This window comes from Dromaius novaehollandiae, chromosome 4 (genome assembly GCF_036370855.1).
Source record: "Dromaius novaehollandiae isolate bDroNov1 chromosome 4, bDroNov1.hap1, whole genome shotgun sequence".
Lineage (NCBI taxonomy): Eukaryota > Metazoa > Chordata > Aves > Casuariiformes > Dromaiidae > Dromaius > Dromaius novaehollandiae.
Window position 1 is genome coordinate 77690920 of NC_088101.1, and position 27484 is coordinate 77718403.

The 27484-nt window shown below is 42.5% G+C and overlaps 1 protein-coding gene across 5 annotated transcripts in view; it reads right to left on the bottom strand.

Annotated features, from left to right (window-relative positions):
• MSANTD1 (Myb/SANT DNA binding domain containing 1) overlaps positions 1-27484 on the bottom strand; it is a 46130-nt gene that overhangs the window by 9804 nt on the left and 8842 nt on the right. For 2 of the 5 annotated variants that reach the window (XM_026122074.2, XM_026122075.2), the window contains exons 2-3: positions 23304-23396; positions 9474-9738 (exon numbers count right to left, since the gene is read on the bottom strand). In XM_026122074.2, coding sequence (XP_025977859.1) covers positions 9474-9738; positions 23304-23396 — 358 coding nt within the window. Of the gene's footprint in view, positions 1-9473; positions 9739-9855; positions 9900-11576; positions 11699-18845; positions 19207-23303; positions 23397-27484 lie in introns of those variants that run through there. The other 3 variants (XM_026122077.2, XM_026122073.2, XM_026122078.2) reach the window with 3 other exon arrangements.

Consider the following 27484-nt stretch of genomic DNA (forward strand, 5'->3'; position numbering starts at 1 on the left):
AATGAAGCCATTAAATTTCTTTTCCTAGTTTTAACTTGTGATAAAAAGATGCACGTTACCCCAAATGAGATTCAGTACAAATAAAGAACACTACAACTTTTAGTGGGAAGGAGAATATGTTTAAATAGTACAATCACATTAATCATACCATAATTTTTTTCCCCTTACATAGTGCCATACTAACCAGTCTGACAGAGGTCTCTGACAGTGCACTAAAACAACCGGAGCAGAGAACACATCACTGCCTTTATCAAACTGAACAGTAATGGTAACTCATGTCCTTCCATGTGTTGAAGAACAAATATTTATTTTCCATTATGAATACAAGTGTCTATAAATAGAATTAATATCCTTTTCCTAATATATCCTGAAAACTTGGAATTGCCCTGGTGAACATCCTAGTGACAACCATAAGATGTAGATTTCCATATATCTATTACAGAGTAAATACCAGTGTAGGAAGAGGCATGAATTTCATCTGTTTACAAAAAAAAACAGCAAAAACAGTTGATAATGCATTATAAACAGCATGTATTAAAACATTATAGTGAAAGGAATCTCATTAGCCATGACTTTGTCCTTCACATGCATCTTATTATGAGATCTATTACTCAGTCCTAACACAAAGCTCACCCCCAGCCCACTTGGTACACATTGTTATTTTATTTGTTTTTACTGAGAAACATAAAGCTGAGGTGTATAGATAAGTTATACATCTCAAGGAAACTCTATTGCTGAGACAGAGTCCCCAACTTTCTCTTCATTTGCTTTCTCAGTTGCGATCTTGTTACTCTACATCAAAGTGCAGTAAGGAAACAAAACAGGAAAGGCAAGACCAATGACAAATGCTTCATTTTTATAAGCTACACATTCATACCAACAGCTGAACCAAATCCTGATTTTCCTAGCTAGGAAGAGGTTTCTATTTGCAGAAAAAAAGGGTAAGAACTATTCTTGGGCACTTGGCCCATCTCCTTTCTTCAAGCATTTCACACTCTTTTCTTTGTCAGAATCCATCCTGCCCACACTGGCCCCGAAAAGGATAGATTTAAATAACATGTAAACATGCTAAAAATGGTGCCAAACTTAAAAGTTAGAACTTGAAGTTCTTCCTTTTAAACAGCTCTCAGCCCAGAGTAAGGGGAAATCCACCACTGAGGAAAGGAAGGAAAAAAGATTTGCTTAGACTTTAAAGCAGTTTAAGGATTCTTCTTTTTTTCTCATACTTGCAAGGTCTGATGAGCTTTTCCAGCTATTTGGAAATGCACATCATAGTCCCGCATAGCAAAGCCTCCACTGCCATCTGTATTTTTAAGCCCTCTATGCATTCAAAATTTTAATTTCATACATGTTTCACAACCTGCTGCTGCAATTTCATAGTCAGAAAATATCTAGTGCAACCTACATACGAATACATATCCATCAAGCACAGATACAAAATAGCTATATACAGGGTTGACAGCAACTATCATTTAATATTGATTATTTTTACTTTAATTGTTTAAGCTGTTTGCATTAAAAGCCTATCAATTATACCACTATAAACTACTAACCAAGTCCACATTTCACATTGTTTTGTCCATCTCTAAACCCCCAGATATATTTGAGCAACATGTTTTACAATGTTATCAGCTTCAGCTGCTCATTACAATGCAGTCGATCATTCCCATGGGTGAGACAGCAAAAAGCCAGGCGTGAGCACTTCTCAGCCGTGCCAGTGCAAAGTCCAGCAGCAGCCAACTTCACCAGATGTGGTTTGAGCCTTCAGAGCTGCAAGGCATTGTTCCAAGGAGGATGGATAAAGCTCGGACATGGTCTTCTGCCGACTCTGCTCGGGGACAGGCTGCTTTCTCACATCTAGCCTACTGTCAACCAGGACCCCCAGGTCTTCAGCAGCAGAGCTGCTACCCAGCTAGCCAGTCCCCAGTCCGTATCAATGCAGGGCATTTAACCACCTCAGGTGCAGGATTTTGCATTTTTCTTTGTTGAATTTCATGTCAGCCTGTTCCTCCTGCCTGCCTAGGTCCCTCTGGATGACAGTCCTGCCCTCGTGTGTACAAACTGCACAGTCTAGCTTGGAGTCATCTGTAAAATACTGAGAGTGCACTCCATCTCCTCCTTCGGATCATTGATAAGATTTTAAGCAGGACAGGTTCCAGTATAGACCCTTGTGGTCCTCTGCTCAGAACAAGCCTCCAGGTAGAGTATAAGCCATCAGCTATCACCCTTTGAACCCAGTGATCCAGCCAGTTTTTCACCCATCTAGTAGTTTTTCCATCTGGAATGTAATACCCCAACTTGGAAAAACGGATGCTCTGGGAAAAGTGTCAAAATACTTTCTACTGTCAAACTAGATGACACCCACTGCTCTCCCCTCATCCACATATCTAGTCATTTAATCACAGAAGGCAGTCAGGTTGGTCAGATATGATTTACTCTTGGCAAATCCCTTCTGGCTATTCCCAATCACCACCAAGATGACTTGCTCTACAGCCTTCCCAAGAACTAAAGGGAAGCTGATCTACCTGTAATTCCCTGGGCCATCCTTCTTGCCCTTTCGAAGATGGGGGCAACACTGGCCTTTCTTCAGTCATCAGGGACCTCCCTCAATCTTCATGACTTTTCAAAGCTGATCTCTGGCTCAGTCCTCTTCCACTAATGGTAGTTTCTCTATTCCTTGAAACCATTTCTAGGAGCAAAAGCCTGGGAGACCTGGTCAGTGAGGACCTACACAAAGGCACTGAGTATCCTTAGCCTTATTATTTGTGCCCTAAGTCATTAAATCACCCACCTCATTCAGCAGGAGGCCCACATTTTCCACATTTATTCTTTTACTGCTAATGTAACACTAGAAATGTAGCAGTAAGCAACTGCTGCTAAGAGAATATGTGGTGTAAGTCCCAAATGAAGGCAGCTCCAAGTAGTATTACCTTGCTTTGAATCATAGATGGCGTGCTAATGACCGTTCTGAACGCATTAACTTTCAAGTGTTAATTTTTTGCTAGAATAGCACTCAGATTATTTTTCCTTTAGCATTGTCTATTATATCATTCTGAGCTAAATGTTGACATTTTTAGCAAATTTTTCAAGAGTAGCTATCTTGTCTGAATAGGCCAGTACTTTGTTTTTTATGTTTGAGCTCAGATGCGTATTTGGACCACCACTTGTGACAAAACTATCATGCCTACACACCTCTAGAGTTGCAGCTATACAAAACCAGACATTTCCCCGCCTCTAAATGGATACCATTTCTTCCACTTCCGACTTCTTACCACAGCCCTACGATAAGAAAAGGGGTCACTGCCACAAGGTAGGAAGGAGAACTGTGTTAGCTTAAAAGCGGCACCAGCAGCAACCATCTACCTGTATAGAGTTTGGCTCATATGTAAAGAGAAAAGGATGAAATAGATGAAAAGACCAGAAGACAAGGAGAAAAGGAGCTGTCAGTACTTTGGAAAAGGAGCAGGAACACTGCAGGTGGAGGGAAGCAGAGAACATTTGCTGGAACAGTGGTGATGTTTTACCTTTCCGGTAACAAAAAAATCAAATAGCTAACTCAGTAATATTGATATCAAGTCTCTGGATTCACTAATTTTAAAGCATTTTCTTCTGAAAATGCCAGTGGAGTTCAGAAAACCTAGCAAGACAACTGAGATTTTTTGCCTGTAAGCATAAGCCCAGCAAAACGGAACTGAAGTCAGAAACAAAGGCGAATTCACTTAACTCAGTCATCATCATAAATCACAGCAGGTCTAAGTTGCATCCAATACGTAAAGGCTTGTTTTACCTTTTTTCTTTTTTCTTAATGAAAAATTAAGAACTTCATAAAGAAACAGGACAATAGTAAGGCTGGGACACAATAGTTATGAGAGAGGAAGATGAGCCTAACATTCAATACTGATCAATGCCTGAGTGAGTGAGCCAAGCAGAGAAAGTAGGTAGGAAACAGGGGTAAGAAAGTCTCAGAACATGCAAAATAAATTTGTGCTGATTTTATTCAGCCTAGTAGACTTGTTGTTGTTTCATGAGGCTCTATTAAATTCTGCCCAGAGCAGAAGCAACTGTATCCAAACTCCCAGAGATCAAAGTCGAATTTCCAGCAGACAAACATCTGAAGTATGAAAAACACTATCACCCACTTAATGTGAAATGTGGCTGTCCATCTTACTGTGGAGAAGTGAATAATGGGCTTTGAGATCCCACTGCCAAAACATACTACTGAATGGACTGAGACACCAGTTGAGTAATTTGTGCTGTCATTGACCTTTTTTCAGACTTTATCTCTGTGCCTATTAATTCACCTTCTAAAATAAAATCATTAGAACATTATGTTCTAGAGAGATTTTAAAAATCATGATTTAGTCAGTAAAAACATGCAATCTATAACTTGCTTTTTCTCTTTGCTCAACACACTATTGCTTTATTATTATTATTATTATTATTATTATTACAGTGTTTGATATTACTACTTGCCTTAAGGAATGGATACAAGATTCATCTCCTGGGGTTTCTGAGAAAAGCTTTCAAAATAAATAATAAATAACAACTGTTCATGAACCAATCAACAGTGAGGGAAAGACAGATGTATGAAAGTACAGTACTTAAGTTGTGCATCTGCAATAAATTATTGAAATTGAAGAGAAAGCTGGTAAAATATTCAAATTTAACTTTCTTATGTAATTTGGCTGCACTTATCTTTGATCATTTGCTGTAGCAAAGGTCAAATATTCCAGTTGCTTAACGTCATAGAATATAGCAACGAATTACACAAGCAACAGCATTTAATTGCTATCATGTACACATGAAAATAAAAAATTAGACTAATCTTTTATTCAAATCATGAGACTGATTCAAATTTACCAATCATTAACATTAATTGACTGCGATTCAAATCAAAAAGCAACAGCTGCATCCTGTTTCCTAGGCTTTGGGGAGAGGGTGATGTTTTTGAAAATAATAAATTTGCATTTACACAGTTCTTATTTTTAAACATCAGAAGGAATCAGTCAAAACTACAGACCACTGTGCAATCTCTACAAACCCTGTATTATTTTTACAAGCCAGTGCATATTATGTCAGTAGTAATATAATAACAACAGATACACTGCACCATTACACATTAAGATCAGTGTATTAGCAGTGACAGGAAAGTGCTTTCTTTTAGAAGGACTAATTATAGGGCTATATGTGCTGAATGCCCCCAGTAGCCTACATAATAGAAAGAATTCAGCACACGCTCTAAGTGATGCTAAACTGCAAGAGGTAGCCCACTAATCTAAGCAATACTTTTGATGCCCAGCACATCGGAGAGCTTAACTTTGAATTCCAGCAGGCTTGACTCAGCCCTTCCTCCTTCCAAGGCAGATAAATAGGGAGTTCATGCAGCTCACTACACAAGTGTCTTTAAGACTGAACATTAAATCCTGGTGGCTGATCTATCCACAACAGCTATTTCAGATGCCTCTGCAATTCCTGAAAGTACAATTTTACCCTAATACACCTGCAAAAATTTTCCTGCCATCTATGGCCCTGTGCAGAGTTTTCCACCCAGCCAAGATAACTATTTTCCACAGTGGATGAAATGGTCCTTCGACATACTGCAACCCCACTAAGTTATTTTAATACATGGTATATTTTGCTCTGAAATAGTCTGCTCCAAATGCACTTGGACTATCTATAGTAATGCAGGGGAACACAGGAACTGCTACCAGATCAGCCCAGTGTTCCCACCGTCCCACGGTCTTTCTTCTGACAAAGGGTGGTATTAAATACTTCAAGAAATGTTTTGATGGACTGTTTTAGAATAATTCTCCCATAATGATAGCTGCTTCCTATTCCATTGCCAACTAGTAATAACCCTGAAACCCATTGTCTTTTATAACTGTGACTAATTTGAAGACAAACAATGTCTGCATCTTTATTAAATAAACATCTGATCCTTAGTAAAAAAAACAAAAACAAAAACAAAAAACCAAAAACACACAACCTATTACTCTCTTGGTCTCAGCGATTTTCAGCGGTAATGAGTTTCACATGCTGATTACGCAGTGCAATACAAATTTATATGACTTTAGTTTTACATTTCTTGCCTTGCAATTTCAGTAAATAACAATGTATTATGGCAAGAGGAACACCTGCTTTGTATTCTCAAAATCAGTACTGTATATCTTTATGCACCCCTAGAACTCCTTTCTGTTTATTTGCCTTCTTTCCAAACAAGTCACAAACTTTTCCATTTCTCTTAATAAGGAAAGCTTTCCACTCCTCATCCTAATCATGTTTTCTAAACATCATCGTGTTTCTCTTGTCACTTCTTTGAAATATAGGGCAGTCAGAAACAAACACAAGAATTCAAGGAGGAAAAATGACATAAAATAGGTTTATATAATGACATTTTAACATTTGAATAATGTTTTTACCTCAGATATAGAGGAATGCAAAACAATCACCCTAAAATTGCTTTTGTGACAGAAGCTCACATGCACTGAACTTTTATCTGGCAGCACAAAATTCCGCGCCAGATCAAAACGTATCCAAGAACCCAGGTGTATACTTGGGTCTGTCAGCCCATACTGAGCTCTGTGCTACAATGAGCATGAGTATATTTACATTAACTGCAGCAATTGCAATAATTATTGGATGAAAAATGCTCCTCCCCTCCCTATGTATGTGTTCATCTTCTCATTTTGCTTTCTTCTGCACAATGACTAATGGCTTTCATTGAGCAACATAAGCAAAACACTATTTATAAGACTGGATCTTAAAATGCTATGCGATCCTCAGATTGGAAAGTACCATTATAAATGTGTTGACTGTTAAAAAAATTACTAGTTTTGCATTTTAGATCCTTTAACATTTCACATCATTAATATCTGTTTCAGGAGATGTCCCAAGATACAATTTGCCAGTGGTAACGCTTTCAACACCAAACTTGGTTAACAGAACAAGTAGAAGTGTTCAAGTACTGCTTTTCCTTTCATTAAAAAAAAAATTATCTGTGTACACATGCACATAAGTAGGTATGCATAGCAGTTTGTAGAGAGGACACTTATTTTCCTTCATGAAATCATGGCACATTGCTAAATAGTATTATTATCTGATCACATAGTCTAACCAGGTTCTTTCACAACTGTGACATCGCTATCAAAATAAGACTAGAGACCACAGCACCTTACCAATACCGTAACAGTTGTCTAAAAAAAATCAGAGATCCTGAAACAGTGAGAAGAAATAGTTACTCGGGTGCAGATGCCAGTTCTGCAACTGGTGCCGTGTTCTTACACGTCACGGTTAGTAACTCCACATAAGCATTACAAAACATTGCCTCAAAAATTTTGCCCGCTCCAGGATCTCCTTTTCCAGTTTATGCCCCTGTGCAGTGACGATGCACTGAAGCACACTACGATGAGGCACCTTCTCCGAGTAGCCTCCCGGCACCAAAATGTGGATTAAAACTCAGATGCTGCAAAGCAAAGCAAAGCGAGCAACTAACATCATTTACGCTTTCATTACAGTGTTAGCCATCCTCACACATGAACAAAAAGTCTCTAGAAAACTACAAATTGTAAGTCATCGCTTTTGTTTGTGCCTATTCTTTATATCACCTCACCTCAAAAGCATTCAGTAACATGAGCATGCTTTGGATAAGAACAAACAATAGGAAAGATGCATTTCAGATTCAATACAAAATGAAACAACACCATGACTGTGCAGGGCAGTTTTTTAACTCTCCTAAATTAGCATCTTAATCAATGAACAGGGAGCTGCAATGCACTGCAAAATAGAAAAGCAAGATGACAACATGCATCAGAAGCGATCTTAGAAGTTCACAGAAGCATTGCAGAAATAAAAATAGGAAGAAAAAAGGGCAATGTTTACACACACACACAGAGTGTATGTATGAGTGATTTTATTTCTTCCCTTCCCCCGATGCAACTTTAAAGTAAAAACATTAATTAGAAAAACTGAGACGGTCTGATTGATGACAAAATTGAAAATTTAGAACAAAGGCTGACAGAAATAACCTATTACACTTAGCAATTATGGCACTTAAAATATTGTGCAGTGTTGCTCGACACCTGTAAAATCTCGGTGCCAGGAGATGTGTTTCCCACTAGCGAGGACTGCAGATTTAGCAGACTAAGCTGAGGCCTGGCAGCCAAGAGCTCCCGAGTTGTAATGCTGGATCCCAGTGTGAATTGCGGGGTGATGCTGGGCACGAAAAATTATCTTACTTGCAGCTCTCTCATCTACAGTTGCCATAAAGAAAATTGTAAGGATTACAGCAGGGTTAGCATAACATTTTGAAGACATTAGCCTTTGATACAAAATATCAAGTTTAATATTATGGAAAATGATCTTAAAGATTATGCTGGTGGATCTTACAAATGTAGAAGGAGGACATTCAAAGTTAAGGGGTTTACAGGATTTCCCCTAGTTTTCCATTTGATGAGTAGAGTCTGCATTAAACACAGTGAGGGTGCCTTACAGAAAAGCAAGCAGTTTTAACATGGTTGCCTGCTGTAATAACCTTTTTTATTATTAATACGAGCTTTGAGGAGAGATTAAATAAAAGAGTCACATATTTGATTTTCTTGCATTACAAGCACATAGCTAAAATCACCACTCAGGATTTCCAGTGTGAGGCAGTTTGTGTCTCACAGAGATAAGAATTAAAAAAAAAGGGGGGGGGGGGAAGGAGATATGCAAATATTTCTGTTAAGTTCTAATCCCCCCCCCCCCGCCGCCGCAAACAACACATGCACAAATGTCTCACGTTTTCTAAAGCCAACTTCCCCTCCTGACTGACACTGCCTGCTCTTTATCATCGCCTTGTAGCCACCTCCGCCCTCCCCCCAACTCTTTGGGAGCAGTATTGACAGTGCACATTGATTCTCTCTCTGCAGATATAATAGTTCTTTCGCTGCTGCTGCTTATAATTATAGCAATGTGTGTCACTCAGCAATAAGACATTCAATTATTCTTGGCCCTGCAAAGTGTAACCCTTCAAACTCACAAAGCCGAAAATCGAGGAACTTCATTCCCAAATAAATTATTTTGCATTTTTTAACTTTTCCTCGTAAGCCTGATTCTAACTGGCCACTTCAAACTGCAGTAGTTTCACTGCAAGGAACTGCTGCCAAGCTCACACAATCAGTCCCCTCAGCAGAAAGGAGGAAAAAAAAAAAGAAAACAAAATCGGTTTTACCACTAAATACATTCCCATCCCTCTACTTCATAACAATGCTAGTTAATTATAACGAAACAAAGTTGTCCCAGAGTTTGAAATTAAATGGGGAAAAAATTAACAATGACGTAACAGCACTGGCAAGAGAGAATTTTAAAAGCGATATGAACAATCTTTAATCTTTTATCTATAGATTTCCTGTAGGAGACTTCTTTCTGAAAGGCAAATATCACTGCGTTGTCCCTGCTAAAATCTCTTAAAAGAAAAAGAATTAACTGAAGCTTACCTGTACTGGAATGTCATATTTGTAATTTTTATCTTTATTTCCTCTCCGTGGCGAATTTCTCCAGTCATTTCAAAGAGTTTGTTAGCCATTTTCTCATAAACTTTGGCATTCCTTTTAGTTTGTTTCAGTTCATCAAAAAATTCTTCCCAAACCAGCATTAAACCTCTCATTTCTGCATCAGTCCAGTTTCTGGCCCTTCTGTGTTTCTCAGTCTGAGAAGAAACAATGTAACTGGGAATTTCTGCTGCAGCCATTGCTGACTGACCTAAAAGGGTTTTAAAAGAGGACACTTAATATAGATTGAGTTTTTAGTTTAGGTTTTTGTAGTGCAAGACATGCATATGTGGATAAAGAATTTGAATGACAAGAGAACATATGAAACCTTTTTGCAACAGCTTGAAGCTTGAGTGCACAAAATGGGGCCTACATCTGACAGGCAGGAATTTAGTTAAAAGCTTTTAAACAGAGAAACGTCATTTTGATGTCACGTTTCCATAGCAACAGAGCAACTGCATAAGCTACAACAACAAAAACCTTTTAACTGAAAGCCAAAGAATCAGGACAAAGTTGACAGGCCATCAATATTAAAGCTTTTAAACACTTTAGGTTTAACAAAAAAAAGATCTATGCAGCCTTTGAGAAGCTACTTTTAAGTTTCTACTTCTTTTTAGCTTTCCCTTACCTTTTAGGCAGACAATCTGCTAGCAGGGGGTCATGGTCGCCTGAACGAGCTTTTAAGTTGCGCCTTGACAGACTCTCTAGGAGGTTGCAAGGACTGAGGCCGTGTACACAAAAAAAACGCTTTTTGCAAAGATATTCTGCAAAAAGCTTCAGCCAGCTTTATGAAAACTATATATCTGTAACCTAATAAATGTTTAAGCAGGCAGTCTCATTAAAAAGGTGCCTGCATCTGTTTTTAAGAACATGCACAACACAGTATTTAAGTGTTTAAATATATATAGAAATGCATATGCAATTTTAATATAAAGCCTTTTTTTTTTCCCTGAGATGTTTTGCTGCTGATAAGCACATACTGCAGTCCTGTCAGTATGAATTTGCCTTTGTAGGTATGTATTACTGTATGTGTATTTTGTATTCCTAGTAATTTAGATGCTATTTATGCAGCCTGTGTTCTGCCTTAGGACTGCAGCAGAAGCATTTCACCTGCTTTATGGGGAACCTAAAAGGATTATTCAACGAGTTAAAAAAGGCTGCAAGATGCTTAGAACTGTGAATAAACTGCTTTGCTGTAAAACAAGCATTTTGAGCTGCTTTCTCTATAGGGCTAAATTCTGCCAGCAGTCATACCAGAGAGGCACCGCTTATTCATCACCTTAAATTGTGCAACACAAACAGTGGGCCAAATCCTGCCCCCACTTCCATTCACACGAGCTCACAATAACCGTCCACAAAACGGGGAGATGCATGCTATGCATTAATTCAGGCAGCACGACCCGCGAAAGAGAGAGATGTTAATTCTCCACATTCCAGATACAACTGTGTTATGTAAAAAAATAAATAAATAAAACACGGACCTTTTTTTATTATTATTTTCTGTTTCAGCATATAACAGCAATAACGACCTCACTGCAGGGCATTTCCTGAAGATTAATGACAGGCAGGGGTTAATGGCCTGAGGCTCACCCAGTCAGTCGTTAATCCCCAGGAAATGTTCTGTGCCTCAATCCTTAATGCTTAAGTATCCTATAAATTGTAAGTCTTCTCATAACCACATCCTTGATCTTAACAATAGTTTAAAAATGCACAGCTTGGTTTGCATCCTGGAGATGGCAAAGAGAGCACATAATGTTCCTAAAAGGTACCCTAATAAAATCTGTAGTCTCATTGCCTTCTTTCCATTTTATTTATCCTATTGTTTATTACAAATGGCACAAAAATGCACCATAGCATAAGTGGGGGTGGGGGGGAGCAGGGGGGAATCAGATATAGTGTGCATAGGAGCTTCCAGTGATCTAGCCCTGAACATGTTTCTGTTAGAAATATACCTGCTGAGTCACTGGCTCCCTTTAAAAAAAAAAAAAAAATTAAAGGCTTCCAACTAACTACTTCTAACTACTAATACAACAGCCTAGCAACTATTACCTTTAAAAATGTGTAAATAGCAGCATATGTTGTCATGATGATCTCGCATGGCTTGTCTCTTGGGTGGCCAGCTGGGAGACATCACATGACCAGGGGACAGATGGTGGTCAGAAGAGGATCAGCTGGTGACAGGTTCATTTTATTAATTTATTGTTTTGTTTTGTTTTGAAATACCCATCACTTAACCTTGGGCTCCGTGCAGCTATATTAATAAAAACATACCAAATTGTTGACTGCATTTGTAGCCAGTGACAGGGGATGACTAGGACAAATTTAAAGAAGTAATACAGTGGCTTAGAAAAAAAGGCCACCAGCCTCTTGCTACAGTCCAGATTTGAGACCAAACCCAATGTATCTTATTCCAAAGCCTAGCCCACTTTTTGAACTTTAGTAATCCATTAGAGGATTGCTTTTCCCCTCCAGACTTTAATCCACCTGGGTTCTGAAAATGTTGATTAACACTGCTGAAACATATATAACCTATATATATGGTTATGGTTATAACTACATATATAACCTATATATATGGAGCAAAAAAGAAAAACCAAAGGTAAGTATGATCTCTGCTTTAAAGAATTTTTATTCCCACTTCAAACATTAGAGCTAGCACAGATAAGGGCAGGGTGGAAGAGACCCTGGCTGACTACAACAATTTTTTTTTCTCTGATGGTCCACAAATATTCCACTTTTCACCCACATATGCCTTGCATATGTGCGACTGCCTCTTTTGCACAGCATCATCTGCTGGGACCATGCCTGGCCCCCGGATGCAAACTCTGTACACGGCAGAAGGGAGGCGGCTGTTTCTCTGTATAACATGCATCTCTACTACTTCTCTATACGCTGTTTTCTATTAGTATAATCAACAGACTGATATAGTGGTATAGTGCTATTTAACATCTGTTTACAAAAAAAAAAAATGTTTTCCAATAATACCTCCCTTCTTCTCCTCCCCTCAGCACCAGAAGGGAATCTAAGTCTCCAGGACTCAAGTTTTGTCCCCTCCTCTGAGAAAGTCATTGATATTAGTTATAGAGACTCCACATGCCTCCCTCTGCCTTGCTGGAGTGCATGTTGGTTGATAAAGCGACTGCTTCCCTATGCAGAGTTGAAATGGAGGAAACCGAGCATCCAGCTTTCCTACCCCAAAATCCTCCTTGCAGTCTTCCCCAAAAGCCGGGGTAAGGGAAGGAAAAAAGAAAAAAAAAAAGAAAAAACCAAAACCCTCTGGCTCTCCAGACTGTCCGTGAAGGGACCGCTGATCTCTGCCGGAAGGGCACCCCTGGGGCCAGCGGAGGTCCGCTCCTCTGAACCATCCTTCAGAAGAGATGTTCCTTTAGTGATTTTCTCCTCATCTCGCCTCTCGAGCCAGAGGCGAGTTCAGTACACCGGTCAGATAAGAGTCACCATTTGTCTGAAGACTGGCTGGTCACCAAACCACCAGAATAACCACCGGCACGACTCGGTGCCTCTGCCAGACCCACAGCACTGACGCACTTTGCACCAATACCCGCAGCGCTTCGTTCTGCCGCCTGCTCTCACGGTGGGGTCCTCTGGCACCAGTGTCCTCCGCACTGAGTACCCGGCAGGAGCAGAACAACTGAAAAAGTTACTGTTCTCCTCAAAGAGGAAGTTACTTCTCTTGGAAACCATGGCCTTGGTTTGCTGAAAGACACAGCAGAGCTCCTGAGACATCTTTATAGAGACAGCTTCCCTCTGTAGCAGCAAGCTCCCCTTCTCGGCTCTCCAGTTCACCTCGGTCCCCTCCTCTGATCCATGCTGCAGCGGCGAGTCTGGAAGATATTCCTGCGCACGCAGACCTCAGCGGATTCAAGGATTTCATTCCTGCATTTCCTTTCACTGCCACTCCTGTGCCTGCGAGCACGGAGCGGTGCGAATCCGTTCGTTGCATCATCTCTCTAAACAGCTTACCTTTCTTGCAGCCATTACACACCAGCTTGAGTAGCAGCTCTCACAGCTGTTCCACCTTTCAGGGGGATCTCTAAAGATAACATGCCACAGGCACAGCCCTAAGCTGGGCAGAAGGGTTTCTCATTTGCAGAGGTGGATCTAACCTGGTTGGCCTGTAGAAGTTTCTATCACAGAGTTTGAAAAACTCAAATAACACGTGTTGACTGTACTTCACGTGATTTGTGATAACTGACTGCATAAATGGTCTCCAGCTTTGCAAGTGTGGGCTAAAGCTACGTAGAACTTCCTTTCACCAAGTTTTAAGGTAAGGGGTTAATCCCTGAGATGACAGCTATAGTTACCAGAGTTCAACCAACAAACTTTAAGTCATTAAAGTGTGATTACATGAGAGCAGGCCTGATCCCATTGTTATGGATTTGGGTAGAATAAGTCAGGTAGCCCCTCCTCCACTAATTAGAATTTATTCCATTAAGATGCAAGAAACTTTTGTATCTTCTAAACATACTTCCATTTCTGAAGTCCAAACTGACAGCTACTATAGAGAGGTAATGACACACAGGTAGCTGTCCATCTGGGTTTCAGATACAGAAGTACACTCAATTTGGTCCATACAAGTCCTCAGACAAGACTTTATGGTCTGATGCCAGTTGGTAGCAAACACCATTTGAGGCACAGAGACTCTGGGCACTGACCTCAGGAGGAGGAGGTCCCAGCTGGAGGGCTACCAGAGATGGAGTACACGCACCCCTCAAAGACAGAGGTGCAGCTCTCCAAAGTAGGCTGTCCGTGGGTACTTCAGTCCTATAATGTCTCGATTACAAACAAGCCAAAAGAAAGCTGCTTGGGCAAGTTGTTGAAAGCAAGGGTATCCAAGGCACAGGCTGGTCGCTGCTCCCTGAAATCCTCCAGTCTGCCCCACCAGGAATGTAACACACATGGATAGTGTTAAAAGAGGATAGTCACTGCTGAGCATATGCTCATCCTCTGGTTTTTCATCCTTGGTGTGCACACACGCCTACACACACACACCTTGATAACTCGGTTCAAAAGGCTGCAAGTATGTGTTAAGAACAAAGGCATTTGTTTTTTGCATGGCAGTGGGATACTACGTTTTAAGTCCATAAAAGCTGCTTGCTTATGTCAGGCGGCTGGCTCCTTCCCACATTTTACTGTCCGCTAGGCTAATATGCCCACTTTCTAACAAATTATTTAAGATGTTTTTAGTGTCTCTAATTGCTGCACAATGCAATTTGCAACAAGGAATAAAAGTAATGAGAGAAGAAATACATTTCCACTGCTGCTGAAAAACTTGGCCAGAGGATGCAGGCAGGGACAGGCGACGGAGGAGAAGACGACACCTTCTTCTCACCTCCATTAAAGAGTAGGCTCACAGCAGGAAAACAGCTGGAAACCAGGAGATCGCCCGAGGATAAGGAATAGCACTGCAGAGGGCAGAGTCAGCTCCAGGAATGCTCCTAAGCTCCCCGTTCCCTTTCGGGCAGCCGGTCTCGCTGGGGTTCAGCGTTTGGGGGGCTGATAGAAGCTTAAGAAAAACATAAGGGTGGTGAAGGCGAAGTCTTCGGGTCAGCGTTGCAAAGCTGCACACAAACCACGCCAGGTAACTCATGCAGTACCGGCACCCTGGAGGGGAGCTCAACAGAGGAACGGTACAATGCCGTTCACATGGGAAGCAAAGAAACTGTGCAAGCTAAAAGGTGAAGGGGACGCTTTATGGAAGCGGGATAATAAACATTATTCAGGCCGAGGAAGTATAGTAGATGTCTCATGGTATACAAAAAACCCAGAGCCCCTTTTGTCACAGGGTCTACAATCTAACATGGACATGACACAAGGGAAACAAAAGACTGGGACCAGGATAGACCAGGAGGGACAAGTGACAGCAATATAATTGCTGAGCAGAGCCAATCACGTGGCTGAACAGCTTTTATATATGCCTAAAATAGAGGTTTAGCACCTGCAAAGAGGTCTGACAACAGAATGGATACTCTGGAGAAAGCTAGTGCTGGGCAGAGAAAGACAACTCTGCTTTGCAGAGAATATTTTGATATTTCTAATTTAGAACAAAAGAACAAGAAAATGAACATTTCCATGCGGATTTGCTGCTTCAGGGCTCTCTGTCTGGGGGTTTCCCTGCCTGTTGGGCCAGGCAACCAAGGTGGTCTGCGAAGCTGCAGGTGAGTTAGGAGGAAGCCATACAGATTGCCCTGTTTTCCACTTGGTGGGCAGCATCCTGCTTGGATTTCATTGTAATCGGAACGTTTTCCCAAAACATTTTGATCTTGCTGAACTGGCAGATTCTGACCAAAAATATCTCCATTGCCTTTTTTAGTAGTAACCATGGAAGCCAGCTTCACACAGAGTCAGTCTGAGAGAGAAGAATGGTGAGCGGCAGCGAGGTGAATGCAGAGAAGCCGGGACACGGGATAACCTGGACAACCACAGAGTTTTCATTATCAGACCACACAGAACAAGGGAGGCATTAGTGCAAATGCAGCAAAGAACAGGAATTATGTGGGCCTTCAGAAGGGGAAATTTATAGACTGAAGAGAGAACCCAGGGAATTCACTGTTTGGAGAAACCACTGAGGTATATACTTGTAGGTTGATAATAATTAGATTAATAATTACAGTACTAAGGGTTTTTTTGTTTGTTTGTTTGTTTGTTTTTGTGCAGACACACAAACATTTATGATTTAGACCGTAACTTATCGTATTAGGGGAAAAAAAATCTATTATATCCAGGCTGTATACCACAAATACCCGCTTCCAAAACATCTGGCACTTACAATATACAGTGACAGACATTGGACCAGATGGACTTTTAGTTACACATGTTCCTAAGCTTTCATAGCTACAGGGAAAGACAGGCATTATTCTTAAAAATTTAGATAAACAGCAGAGAGAGCAAAGACATCAGTCATGTGTGTGTCTTGCTCCCAGTTCAATTTACAGTGAACAGAGCATTTCTGAGATTTGCTTACTCTTAACAAATCATTTGCAAGTCCTTAGCATATGGAGCCATCACATGGTATGTAGCATCAGCTATATTCTTCTTCCAAAAAGCAAGCAACAGATAAGATTGCAATGAAAATCAGTCAGTTCCCAACTAACGGTTTCCTGAATCCCACCTGAAAGAACCAATTTTGGTCCTGCCTACTTTGGAGGTTAGTCGGTAAGTTCTGCTGCCCATGTTTTGTTTTTAGTGGATTTTCACATGCTACGTGCTGGAAGGTGTCTAGTTCTGCTCCTAAAATGCTATGCAAATATTTCTCTTTCAGAAGAATTCATCTGAGAATCTGTTCTAAACAGTTCAGTTTAGATATAGAGCATGATTTAAACCAGTCTGAATTTGAGAGATTTTAAAAAAAGAAAAGATCCCTCTTGTCCCGTAGTCTGTACTCTGCGCTGTGCCGAGCACCATGGCTCTGGCTCAGCAGGGCAGAAAACACAGGCGTGTCACAAAAAAGCCCATCACGGCAGTAGCTTTGCCCAAGGGCCTGCTCCACTTCGTCTGGTTTCTGCCCCAGCCCGAATTAACGCCGCCACGGTAATCCCTTGCTAACAGAAGCACCGAAGGTAGCAACATTTAAATAAATACTTCAAGGAGGTTATCAACCCATTAGGGAGAAGTCAGCCCCCAGGCTCCAACCAGTGACGCGGGGCCAAGCACAGGGAGCCGGGAACTCGTGCAGGGCTAAGTGAGGTTTTGCATGGTTTTGGTAGCAAGAATTAGGGCTGTGTTGAGCAAATGGGTTCTAGCTTGCTCTTCTTCCAGCACGGAGAGTGGTTTGGGCCCTCTTCCAGCAACCACTGGCTTCGGAGAGACTGCGGAGCGAGTCGCTGGCGGTTCCCTGCCAGAACCCCAGCCTTTCTGCTCGGAGTTTGCTACTAGCTTGGCAGTCAGCTAAATCCACCTAGCAGCTGTTTGCATCCGCGCGCTGTCTCCCTGACTCCCCGCCAAGAGCTGCGAGGGAAGCTGAGGGAGCGCGGGAGGCTGGCAGCCCCGCGCCGCGCCGTGCCCTCCGGCCTGCAGCCCCGCTCCACGGGAGACCGGCAATTACACGAACGTGCTCAGGGGAGTCTTGCCCAGGCTCCATCGCCACAGGAGACAGCGGTGGGATTAGGCCCTGCTGTTCCGCAGTTTAATCAGCCACAGGTTCTTGAAAATAAAAAACCGTAACAACGAAGTTGTCTGCCAAGTGGAGAAGCACGGGAGCTTCTCCAGCTCCGGCGCTGCGTTTCTGCCGAGAGACCCCAGGCTGCACCTCGCGGCAAGCTTTTCTCCCCTCACAGACCTTTGTTCAGCCCCACAGAGGGAAATTTCCAAGATTAAAAACTATTTCAGATAAAATATTTAGGGCACAGGAGACTTCCATATTAGTTCATAAAAGATTCAAAACCTGAGATGTAAATGGTGCTTTGGGTATTTCTGCAAGACGGCTTCAGGAATGGAAATTCCAGAAGAGCGTTTCAACCTGTGAAGTTCAGACAGTGCTGATAAAAGACTGCCTGAGCTGAGAGCTGCCAAAAAGATAAATAAAACCAAATTCACCACTGCGATTGCCAGCTAGCTTATCAGCTCAAGCGGCTGCTAATGGAAATTGAGACCGTACGAGAGGTAACTGCCATTTCTGGACCAGGCTGCCAGGCAACTCAGTCATCTCAAAAGATCTCCGCGTGCTTGCAAGGGGAAAGGGTATGGCATTCAGGGGACCAAACCGGAGGCATCGGTTGGCCTTTATCCTTGGGACTTTACTTCCAAAGCCACACTCAAAGCATTTCAGGAGAGTTTAGTACCCCTATCAGGGCTATGTGTAAAAGCTATTATCCTCAGCCAAAACGCCCAGGTTTCTGGTAGAAGCACATGTTTCCATGTCCTTCCGCAAAGGCCATGCAGCGATTCAGCCCGTGAAGTCCTGCACGGCCTCTATTCACCAACGCTTCCCTCTCAGAGGGCAACTTTTGCCTTCTTGCAGATGATTCACGCAAATTCTTCAGCCCCTGACACACCGAGTTACACCTCCAAGGCACACGTGATACCAGAAGCCTACATGTTACCTCTCACACCTCGTGAAGGCAGGACAACAAGCCACCTCAAGGTAGAAGAGTTTATTGCGATGTCCGTATAATGTTGCACCTTTCAGCCCAGGTGGTTTGCCAGGTCTTGCACGCTGCGCCATTAGGAGAAGGCATTCAAACCAGCTGCTTTCTCTGGGAGATTCCTCTTCGCTCCCAGCACGCATGAAGCCCTGCTCCCTGAAGGTCTGTGGGCTGGCCAGGAGGAGACATCCCCATCCCCCCACGAGCCCACGCTCACCTCCGCAGCCTGTGTCCCGCTGGGGAAGCCGCTTCTCGTCTCGCCGCCGGCCTGTCCTGCAAGCGCTCTCATGCTCCCCGTTGACTCTGGGCTTTCTCCAGCTGTTTTCTCTCCAGGGCTCTCTGCTGTTTATCATACACAGCTACAGCCCAATCCATCCCCAGGCACCAGGGCTCAGTTTATATTCCAGCCTTAACGTGCTCCTCCGATCTGGGCATTAGCTTCTATTGTTTCGGCTATCACTAAACAAAGGAGCGTATGCTTGCTTCCGCCTTTGGCCTCGGTGAAATGCTGCCAGCAAACCCATCAGCCCGTAGATCAAAGAAATACCGGCAAGCAGTTGCACACAGGAGTATTCTGGCCAGTCTTTCTGCCTCAAGTTTGAGGAAGTCCGTCTGTCTCCTTCCATAAATCCTCCTGAACTAACGCACACCCACAAACCACTTCTGGATGCAAACTTTCCTACATCCAACACCAGCTGTCAAATACCGCCAGGGATTTTAAAGTTCTCCCTGCTGTTTTTCATTCAGCACAGCATTTAGCCTTGTAAACCGGGGGATGTGCCCTGCAAAAGTATAGATCTGAGCACACACACACAGTTTGCTTGTCAAACTAGATGGAAGTACAAAGCACAGAATACACCGTGAACACTGCAAGTTGGGCATCCAGATCTGGAGATAAGCAAAACGGATACCGCCAAAAGTAGTGACAAAGTACCTGCTGTCCTTCCTCTGCTGAAAAGATCACTCAGGTGAAGCAACAAGATTATTTTAAATTATAGATTAACTGGATTGGGTTTGCCTGGAGCAGATTAGGGAGCACTCGCACAGTTCGTTACGGCAGCAAAGCTATGGGGGCAGCTGCCTCCAGCAGCCGAGCAAGGCTGAGTAACTGGAATAGACTGGGGGCTGCCTCCCCATTTCCAGCTGAACTCCAGGGGAGCTGGGCATGCTCAGCATAAACAAGAAACCTAACCTAGATGATTTGAGGGGGAGAACCTAAAATATATGGGACCTAAGACAGCACAGAGGTAAGAGACATCTGGAGTGAAGATGCAAGTACAAAGGAGTCGTGCCGAGGGAGTCTGTGGCAGGTATGAATGACGCTAGGGAATTCTTTTTTTGTTTTACGCCTGAAAGTTCAATTGACAGATTTCTGTATAGCCACAGGAAGCTTTTTGGATTCCCATGGTCATAAGCAAATCTTTAACTGCTCAGAAGTTTGTGATTTTTTGGTTATATAAAATAGCTTTAATGACTGTAGGGCCGGAGACTTTTTTAAACAAAACAATAAGGAACCGCCATCTGATTGCAGAGACACAAGACTAAACAATTTATAAAAAAACAAGCCAGTTCACATCACAGTATCTCATTCTCTCAAATTATAAAAGTGGCCAGTGTTTTTCATTTGCTGCGCAAACAGAAAGCAGCAGTGTGTTTCCCAAGGGAGGCACTCTTGTGCAACTGTTTGCTGCAAGCAACCACCCAAGCCAAAGGACTTAAGGAAGTCAGTCCCTGCTGCCCCCACCACCTCGCTCACCTTACTGTAAAAGGGTATTGTAAAAACTACTTGGACTGGCTGGTTTTACCTTTTATTTTGCCAGGGATTTATAAAGAGCTCAACAGCCCAATCCACAAAACTTCCCAGATAAGGGCAGACCAAGAGGTATAACTGCTTCTTGTGAGGATCTCACTAGCAACATAAAAGAAAGTATTCTTTTTTTAATATACTCCAACTTTAACCTAACAGTGGTGATCTACATGCTTGAACTTACTGCTCGTGCTGGCTCTTGCCCCACATTGTCTTTAATCCCCTGTAGCGACATCTCAGTGGCTGAAGCCACTCAAGCAGACCAAAAAATGAGCAGCTGAGGCAGCAGAAAGTGTGATCCAAAAATATTCAGCCCTAATGTTGTGATTTTCTCCATTGGCAACATCTTTCCCTGCGCACACTGTGCTTCATGACAACTGGACAGGCAGGTTATATTAAACCTCATGCACACCTTTTCAAATGATTTCTCATCAAATCTCAGTGGGAACTAATTGAAGATTAAACTAATCATTCCTTGAGGCCTCTTACAGAGTATCTTATTGCTTTTTGTGAATACATTAGGAAGACCTTCCGCGAAGTGCAGATCTGGCGGGACCACTGAAGACACGCGTCAGAGTGGCTGGACGGTCGAACACACATCTGGGAAACAGGGACTTGGTGCATCCCCAACAAATGGGAGACAAGAGAGACGCTTGCCTGTGTTTTCCAGCTGTAAGAGCTGGCCTAGGGAAAACCACAATAACAAGCATTTTCCAAAATATCATCCTGCCTTTCTAAAAACAAACAGCAAGTCTGACAAGTGCTGCTCCACGTTACACGAAATATTCCTGACAAACTCCCTAATCTTCTCTGCCTCCTAAGATCTACAGCCCATCCAAACACGAGTGCTACCAGCGCTCGTGTTGCTCCCTGGTACAACCCCCAATAGCCAAATTCTTTAGCGACCAGCGTGCAGTTCCTTTCCTGACCTCTGATCTGCACAGGGCCTCTCTGGGTATTGTACATAAGCTCTCAGATAAGTATAACTGACATCCAGACTTCCACCAGCCTCCGGGTAAAAGCTGTAATGTTGGGTCATGGCAGACCCCGCAACTAAAAAATTAACTTTTTTTTTCTTTTTGGCAATGTTTTGCAGGGCTAAGAAGTCATTTAAGCAGAGATGAAAGCCAAAAGAAAAGTCCAAAGAGGTTTTGAAATAACAGAAAATACCCCTTGATGTGTGAGAACCAGATGGTTTATCCGTTAATAAAATGGCAGGGATTCATGGTCCTGAAAGCAGAGGGAATCAGATATATCCTTTCTAATGTTTGGCTTGAGAGAAAAAATACACATTTTCAACTTTCTTCTGAGGAGTCCTCTGCTGTGAGGCATAAGGAAAATGGGAACCCTGGTCATGACAACTATTACGAGTATTTCTATATCTCATTGCTGTAAGTATTTTAGAAATATTATTGTATTCTATTCTACTCTGCCTGTCTACGTTGTTTTATCTTACAAATGGGAGCTCCTTCAGGCAGGTATCACATGTAAATTCCTGTCTACGTATTTAAAGTATTATGGGTGTTATGAGTTATCGGTCTTAAGATTTCTGGAATCTCGTTCAATTTTAAGGTAATTCTGATGTTTCCCACTACTTTCTATGTGCTACAATATGGGAAAGAAAGATCAGCTTTGTTTTAGAAAATTATTAATGTAATATTTACACTGCACTGCACCCAGAAACATTCATAAAGATCAACTATTTCATTCCCAAATGCTCAACTCTTTATGAAACTGCAGTAAGACAGTACATAAATCCTGTAAATAAGGTTTTCATACACATTTGATTAGTGTTAATTATTGTCAGAGAGCCAAAATCTGTGCTGCTGCCTATTTTATATCTATTTTATATACATATGTATACGAACACATACATATACATATGTATACAAACACAGACACATAATTTTACATGGCTGACTTCTAATAGGAACTGCTCCAACATAAGTCCTGGAGGAAGAGAGGAAGGGAATAGCTGAAGGAAGAACGAGCCGTAGCCTTACAGAAGAGCCCAGGGAAAGCACTCTACACGCAAATCACGTGTCAGGAACGGAAACAGCACTACGTCTTCCCTCCAAACGTTCAGAAATACACTGCATACCCCTAGATACTCTGCACAACCTTAGGACAAATCCAAAACTGCTAACATCAAAGGTGGGCCTGGATGCCACCGTACACAAGGTAATTTTGCTTGTTACTGATTCTTATTTAAACCTACAGCACACAGCAAGTCATTGTGTCCTCCTCTAAAGAATATTATTGTCAGAAAATCCTGTATGTAAATGCGTGGGGAGACCGAGACTGCGAGCTGCAGTCTCATGCTTGGTTATAAGAAGGCATGTCCATCAGGAGACACAAAATGACGCTGGAAACTCAAGACAGTGAAGAAACGTCAAAAGCCAACATTTTTTAAAATAACACCCCGCCCAGTCGACTAGCTAACATCTCTGATATCGGCCAGGTGCCAGCAACCTCAGGGCCAGCACACCAACAGAAAGAAATGAGTTCGAGGACAAAATACCAACCAGTTAAACCCTATGAAAACCCAAATCAGAGATCACTGACAGAGAGCAGACATTTTAATGGGGACTTCTCCATCCACAAGGAACAAACCTGTCTAAGTGGCTCCTTGCAAGGAGCAGAAACAGTGGCTGACCCTACCTCCTCCAGCTGAGCAGGAGGCAACACAGCAACTTCTCCACATGCCGATTTTACCGCACTGAAGCACCCTTCCCCTGTTCTCTCCCACCACTTTTCAAAGGTGGAGCAGAACTGAGACTCGAGGCACAGAAACACACACAGCTGCACATTTATAACTTTAAGGTCTCTGAGTTGGGGGGGAGTGGGGGTGAGGGAAACCTTCGGTACCTGCTGTCCTAGGAACAGAAGATCCTCCATGAGCCTTGAAGTCGATGCAGGAATCCTCGCAGCAGATCACCGGCCCGGAGCAGAATTTCGTATCTGGGAGAGAGAGAATTTGGCAGAACAATGCAGCATGTGGGGAGGGAAGAGAGGAAATATTTCGGAACAATCGAGGAGGAAGGTCAGCAGTGCTTAGCCGAGTTTATCTTTTAAAGGTCTAGATGAGAGGGCTTTAGTTTAGTTTGCAAAGTAGTTTAGCCTTTCAAACAGTGTGGACAAACATATTACCTGGGCTATATAGTCCCACCATAAATGACTTAAGATGGGCCATAAGCCTTCAATGATCTCATTCCTATGTCCAGACAGCTACTCACCTTAAGCCAAAAGAATATGACAAACACCCCCATCTGAACATCTTAAAACTGCCGGCAAAAGGTATCTCTTTAAAAAGGATCCCAGCCTTGCCCACTCCTTTAATTACTGAATATCTGCTAACAGACATAAATTTTTCCCGACTGTTCTCTCATCTGCCAAACTCTTCCATTAGCAAGTTAATGTTCAATACTGAGTGTGTTGTTCTTCAGAGGGTCATAAATCTTTTTAAATTGTGATGGGTCCTGAAGGTATTGTTATCTCTACTTTACACAAGGAGAACATAGAGATAGTAAAAGTAACAATTTCAAAAGCTTCTGAGTGACTGGGAAACTGAAGTCAATTTTCAAAAGAGAACTGGACACTTGGGGCTTCAGTCACCGTTGCATCCTTCAGTTACATCTCAAAATGAAACATGCTCTTAATTCACTTAGGGCCAGGTCCTCAAAACCGTGGAGGTACCTAAAAAGTACCGTAATTGGAAACAATTTCTCGGTCTAAGACTCAAAGCTAAATGAACTGTGACTTCTCCCCTCCTCCAACAAACCAATTACATGCCTAGGAGTCCATCTGTTTTTTCACCAAAAGAAGGTATTTAGGTACCTCAAGTTTTGCTTCCTCTGTGCCAAGATCCCACCATTTTGGCCAAGCTGAACCTCTTAGCACATGTTCATGTGAAAGCCCACTTGGGATTAGGAAGACATGAACCCAAGCTAATGCTCCTCAAAACAGCTCTGGCTCCAGTGCAAAACAGCAGCTGCACCAGCTTTCATTTAAAGACATGGCTGGAGGAAGAGGTGCGGTTGGGGTAGCATGAAAATAGCGCCTGCTGCCAGGGCAAGGTGGTTGGGACCTCTCCCTGCGCGGAGAGGACTGCTGGGCTTGGACTCTGCCTCCAAGGCTGCCTTTGATTTTTTATTTATTTTTTTAATGCAAAGAGTGTAGTAAGCAGCCTTGGGAATAAAGCCAGATGCCTGTTCCCGCCTCGGGCCAGGGGAGTTCCCCGCTGGCAGGCTGCAGTCAGGCTCCCAGTTGCTTCTCCTCTCCAGCTCTGAGAGTCCTCTCTGCATGGTGGCACAACATCAAGACGCAGAGCTGAGAGGTTGCCTGCCGCCTGGGAAGGGACAGGTGGATTTGAATATCCCTTTGGAGGAGGAGGACTTAAACCCAAGTTTGACCATTTCTGAGGAAAGCTTTATGACCATCATTAAATCATTACACGAAAACCACCACTCCAATCATTTGTATCTTAAACAGCAACGGCAAGGCTGCGAGCCGAGGCCTTAACGACAGGAGCAGGTTTGGCTTCCTCGGTGAGGTCTGAAGCTGGCAGAGCATGGGAGCACTTGCGGGGTGCAGATGCAGAGGTCGGAGAGCTGGCCAGGGATGTGAGTGGGAAAAGGGCACCCAGGAGCATGACATCAGCACAGAGGATTCAAGGGACAAGTATGGGAGGGGGATCAAGATCCCGCAAACAAGCAGAGGTTGCATGGACACCCCAGGAGCTCCAGAGCATACCTGTCCAGAGAGGGGAAGCAGTTAATTACAGATGGCAATATATAGACAAAAAAAAAGTGCTGGTTCAGGTGTCAACAGCCTGCTACACAGTAATCTGTGACTTGGTAGCTGCCCTCGGGTCCACCAGTGGCTCTGCCACTCCTGCAAGAGTCCAGGGGATGCAAAGTCTTGCGCACACAGTGCAGGAGCAAGGCAGCTCTGGGTGCTTTGAGGAGACCAGGCTGGGATTTTGGTTGAAGGGTGGAGAGGTACAACGCAGTGCGAGAGAAGCAAGGCTGGGGCTTTACGGGGCATGGCAGGTGCTCTGAAGACCATGCAATCCAGCCGGACAGTCGGGCTGGCCACCTCTTCACCATGTGCTGAATTTGCCTCCAGCTTTCTTCTCATGTAAAGCTTGCGGGGCAGATTTGCAGCTGGAGAAAGTCAATGTTGCCCTCTTGAAACCAATGGAGATACATCAGTTTGCATCATTCTCAGTTCTGACCACTTATTTTAGAGTTAACATGTCAGACTAAAATCTCTATCACCACGAAGGTGCTTTTATCTTAAGTGTTTGTTTAAGCTGAGGTTAAAATAGTCTGGGCTCCTTGGCTGTTAAGTGGATCATAAAACGCTCTGTAGGCCAACAGGCTATAGAAAGTTTCTATAGTTCTACAAACTATTGTGTCTCTAATCTAGCTTCATCCTCAAAACTAAAAGAGTTTAGCTGTAACAATTTAACTAAGAGGGCTTCTTACAGAAATTCTTAAACTAGCTGTTTGCCTATTTGTTTTTATCACAAACCAAGGCAATAAAGCAAGCAATAGCTGCCTCTACATGTAATTGGTATATAATAATATGCTTGTAGTTAAAGAGCTTGAGTATGCATGTGTTTTTAAATACTGCGAGCCTGACTTTCTTCAATTTTGTCATTTCTTCTAATTCTTTAAATCTATACCTGGAAGAAGTGGAAGTAAAGTAGTACTATTTGGAAGCTGCAAAGAGTCGTTTGAGAAAAGCAGCACATTTTAATCTCACTGAAAGATATTAACCATAAAATAAAAGGTATGCAGCAGAAAAGTGGCAAGTTTTTGACAGAACAGGAGGTATTTTGCTCTTAATAGGGGTAGATGAGCAGGCTGAGTAAATGGAGATATTTACAATCCATTTTAGACATTTGTAAAGATAATTTTGCAGCTAGAGTTGTGTAAAAACTGCAGAATTTTATTTCAGGCCCATTCGGAAAAGAAAGTTTGATGCAAGATTTCAATTTAGATTTCAGATTAATCTCAGCCGCATATAGTTGTTAGTTTATCCGATAGCGTTAAAACTGAGCAGCAAGTGCCCCTAAACCTGCTCCCATAAAATAGGAAAATGATAGCTAGAATTCTGCAACATTCTAGTGATTTTTAGACAGAATTTCCTGCTCATCTTAACAAGGAGATAATTTAAAAATCTCTGCCAAGGTCTGGACAGCCTCATAACCGGACTCAAAACTCTGAAGACATCTGCTGGTGGAATTTGATATCACGTAGCTAGAGCATCAGAAAGCACCTTTTGGGGACTTCTATTAGGAAGAAGTAGAGGCTTGTAGAGAGATTACATTGCTTGGAGTGGTTTATTATTATTATTCTAAGAAAAAAAAGAAGAGTGAGTCCTATAAGGCTGAGCATAAGGACATGATCCTGGTTTGTGATCCTTCCAGTCGAGCACCTGCTGGCTGGAGAAGAAATTATACCGCACAGCTGTGCCTTCCCTGACTGCTGCTACGGTCGTTTTTTCAGTATTTGCAATGGTGTGGGAGCCTTGCGAAGTTTAACGTGGCTTTTGTCATCTGCAGAACTTTATTGGCCAACCCTGTTTACATCATCAAAGAATTTACTTATACCTCCAAAAATTAACTGTGCCACATGCCAAGACACGGTGCAGTCTTATGAACCCTGCATCAGGCTGGATTTTTTAGAACTAGCCTCCTCTCTCAATACGCTCATCTTCAACGAGCCACAGCCACTGTCTGTGGCTGGTAGCCAGCATGCGCCGCACAGCATGGGCGCACACCCACTTCATCTGAGACCAGGCTTTTTTGGCTCAAAGGACACCACAGCGTGGACACCCCGACATGCTGTGTCAGTTCTTCTCCACTGCCTCATAAGACAGAGCATTTTACTCTTTTGTAATGAGCTGAGCAGCTCTCTCAATCCTCCTTTAATTCCTGCTATCAAAATATTTACCTTGCACTAATTCTCCAACGCCTACAAGAAATGATCCAGAGGCTCTCTAAATGTTACCCTTCTACTCTGTGGCATGTGCAACAGTAA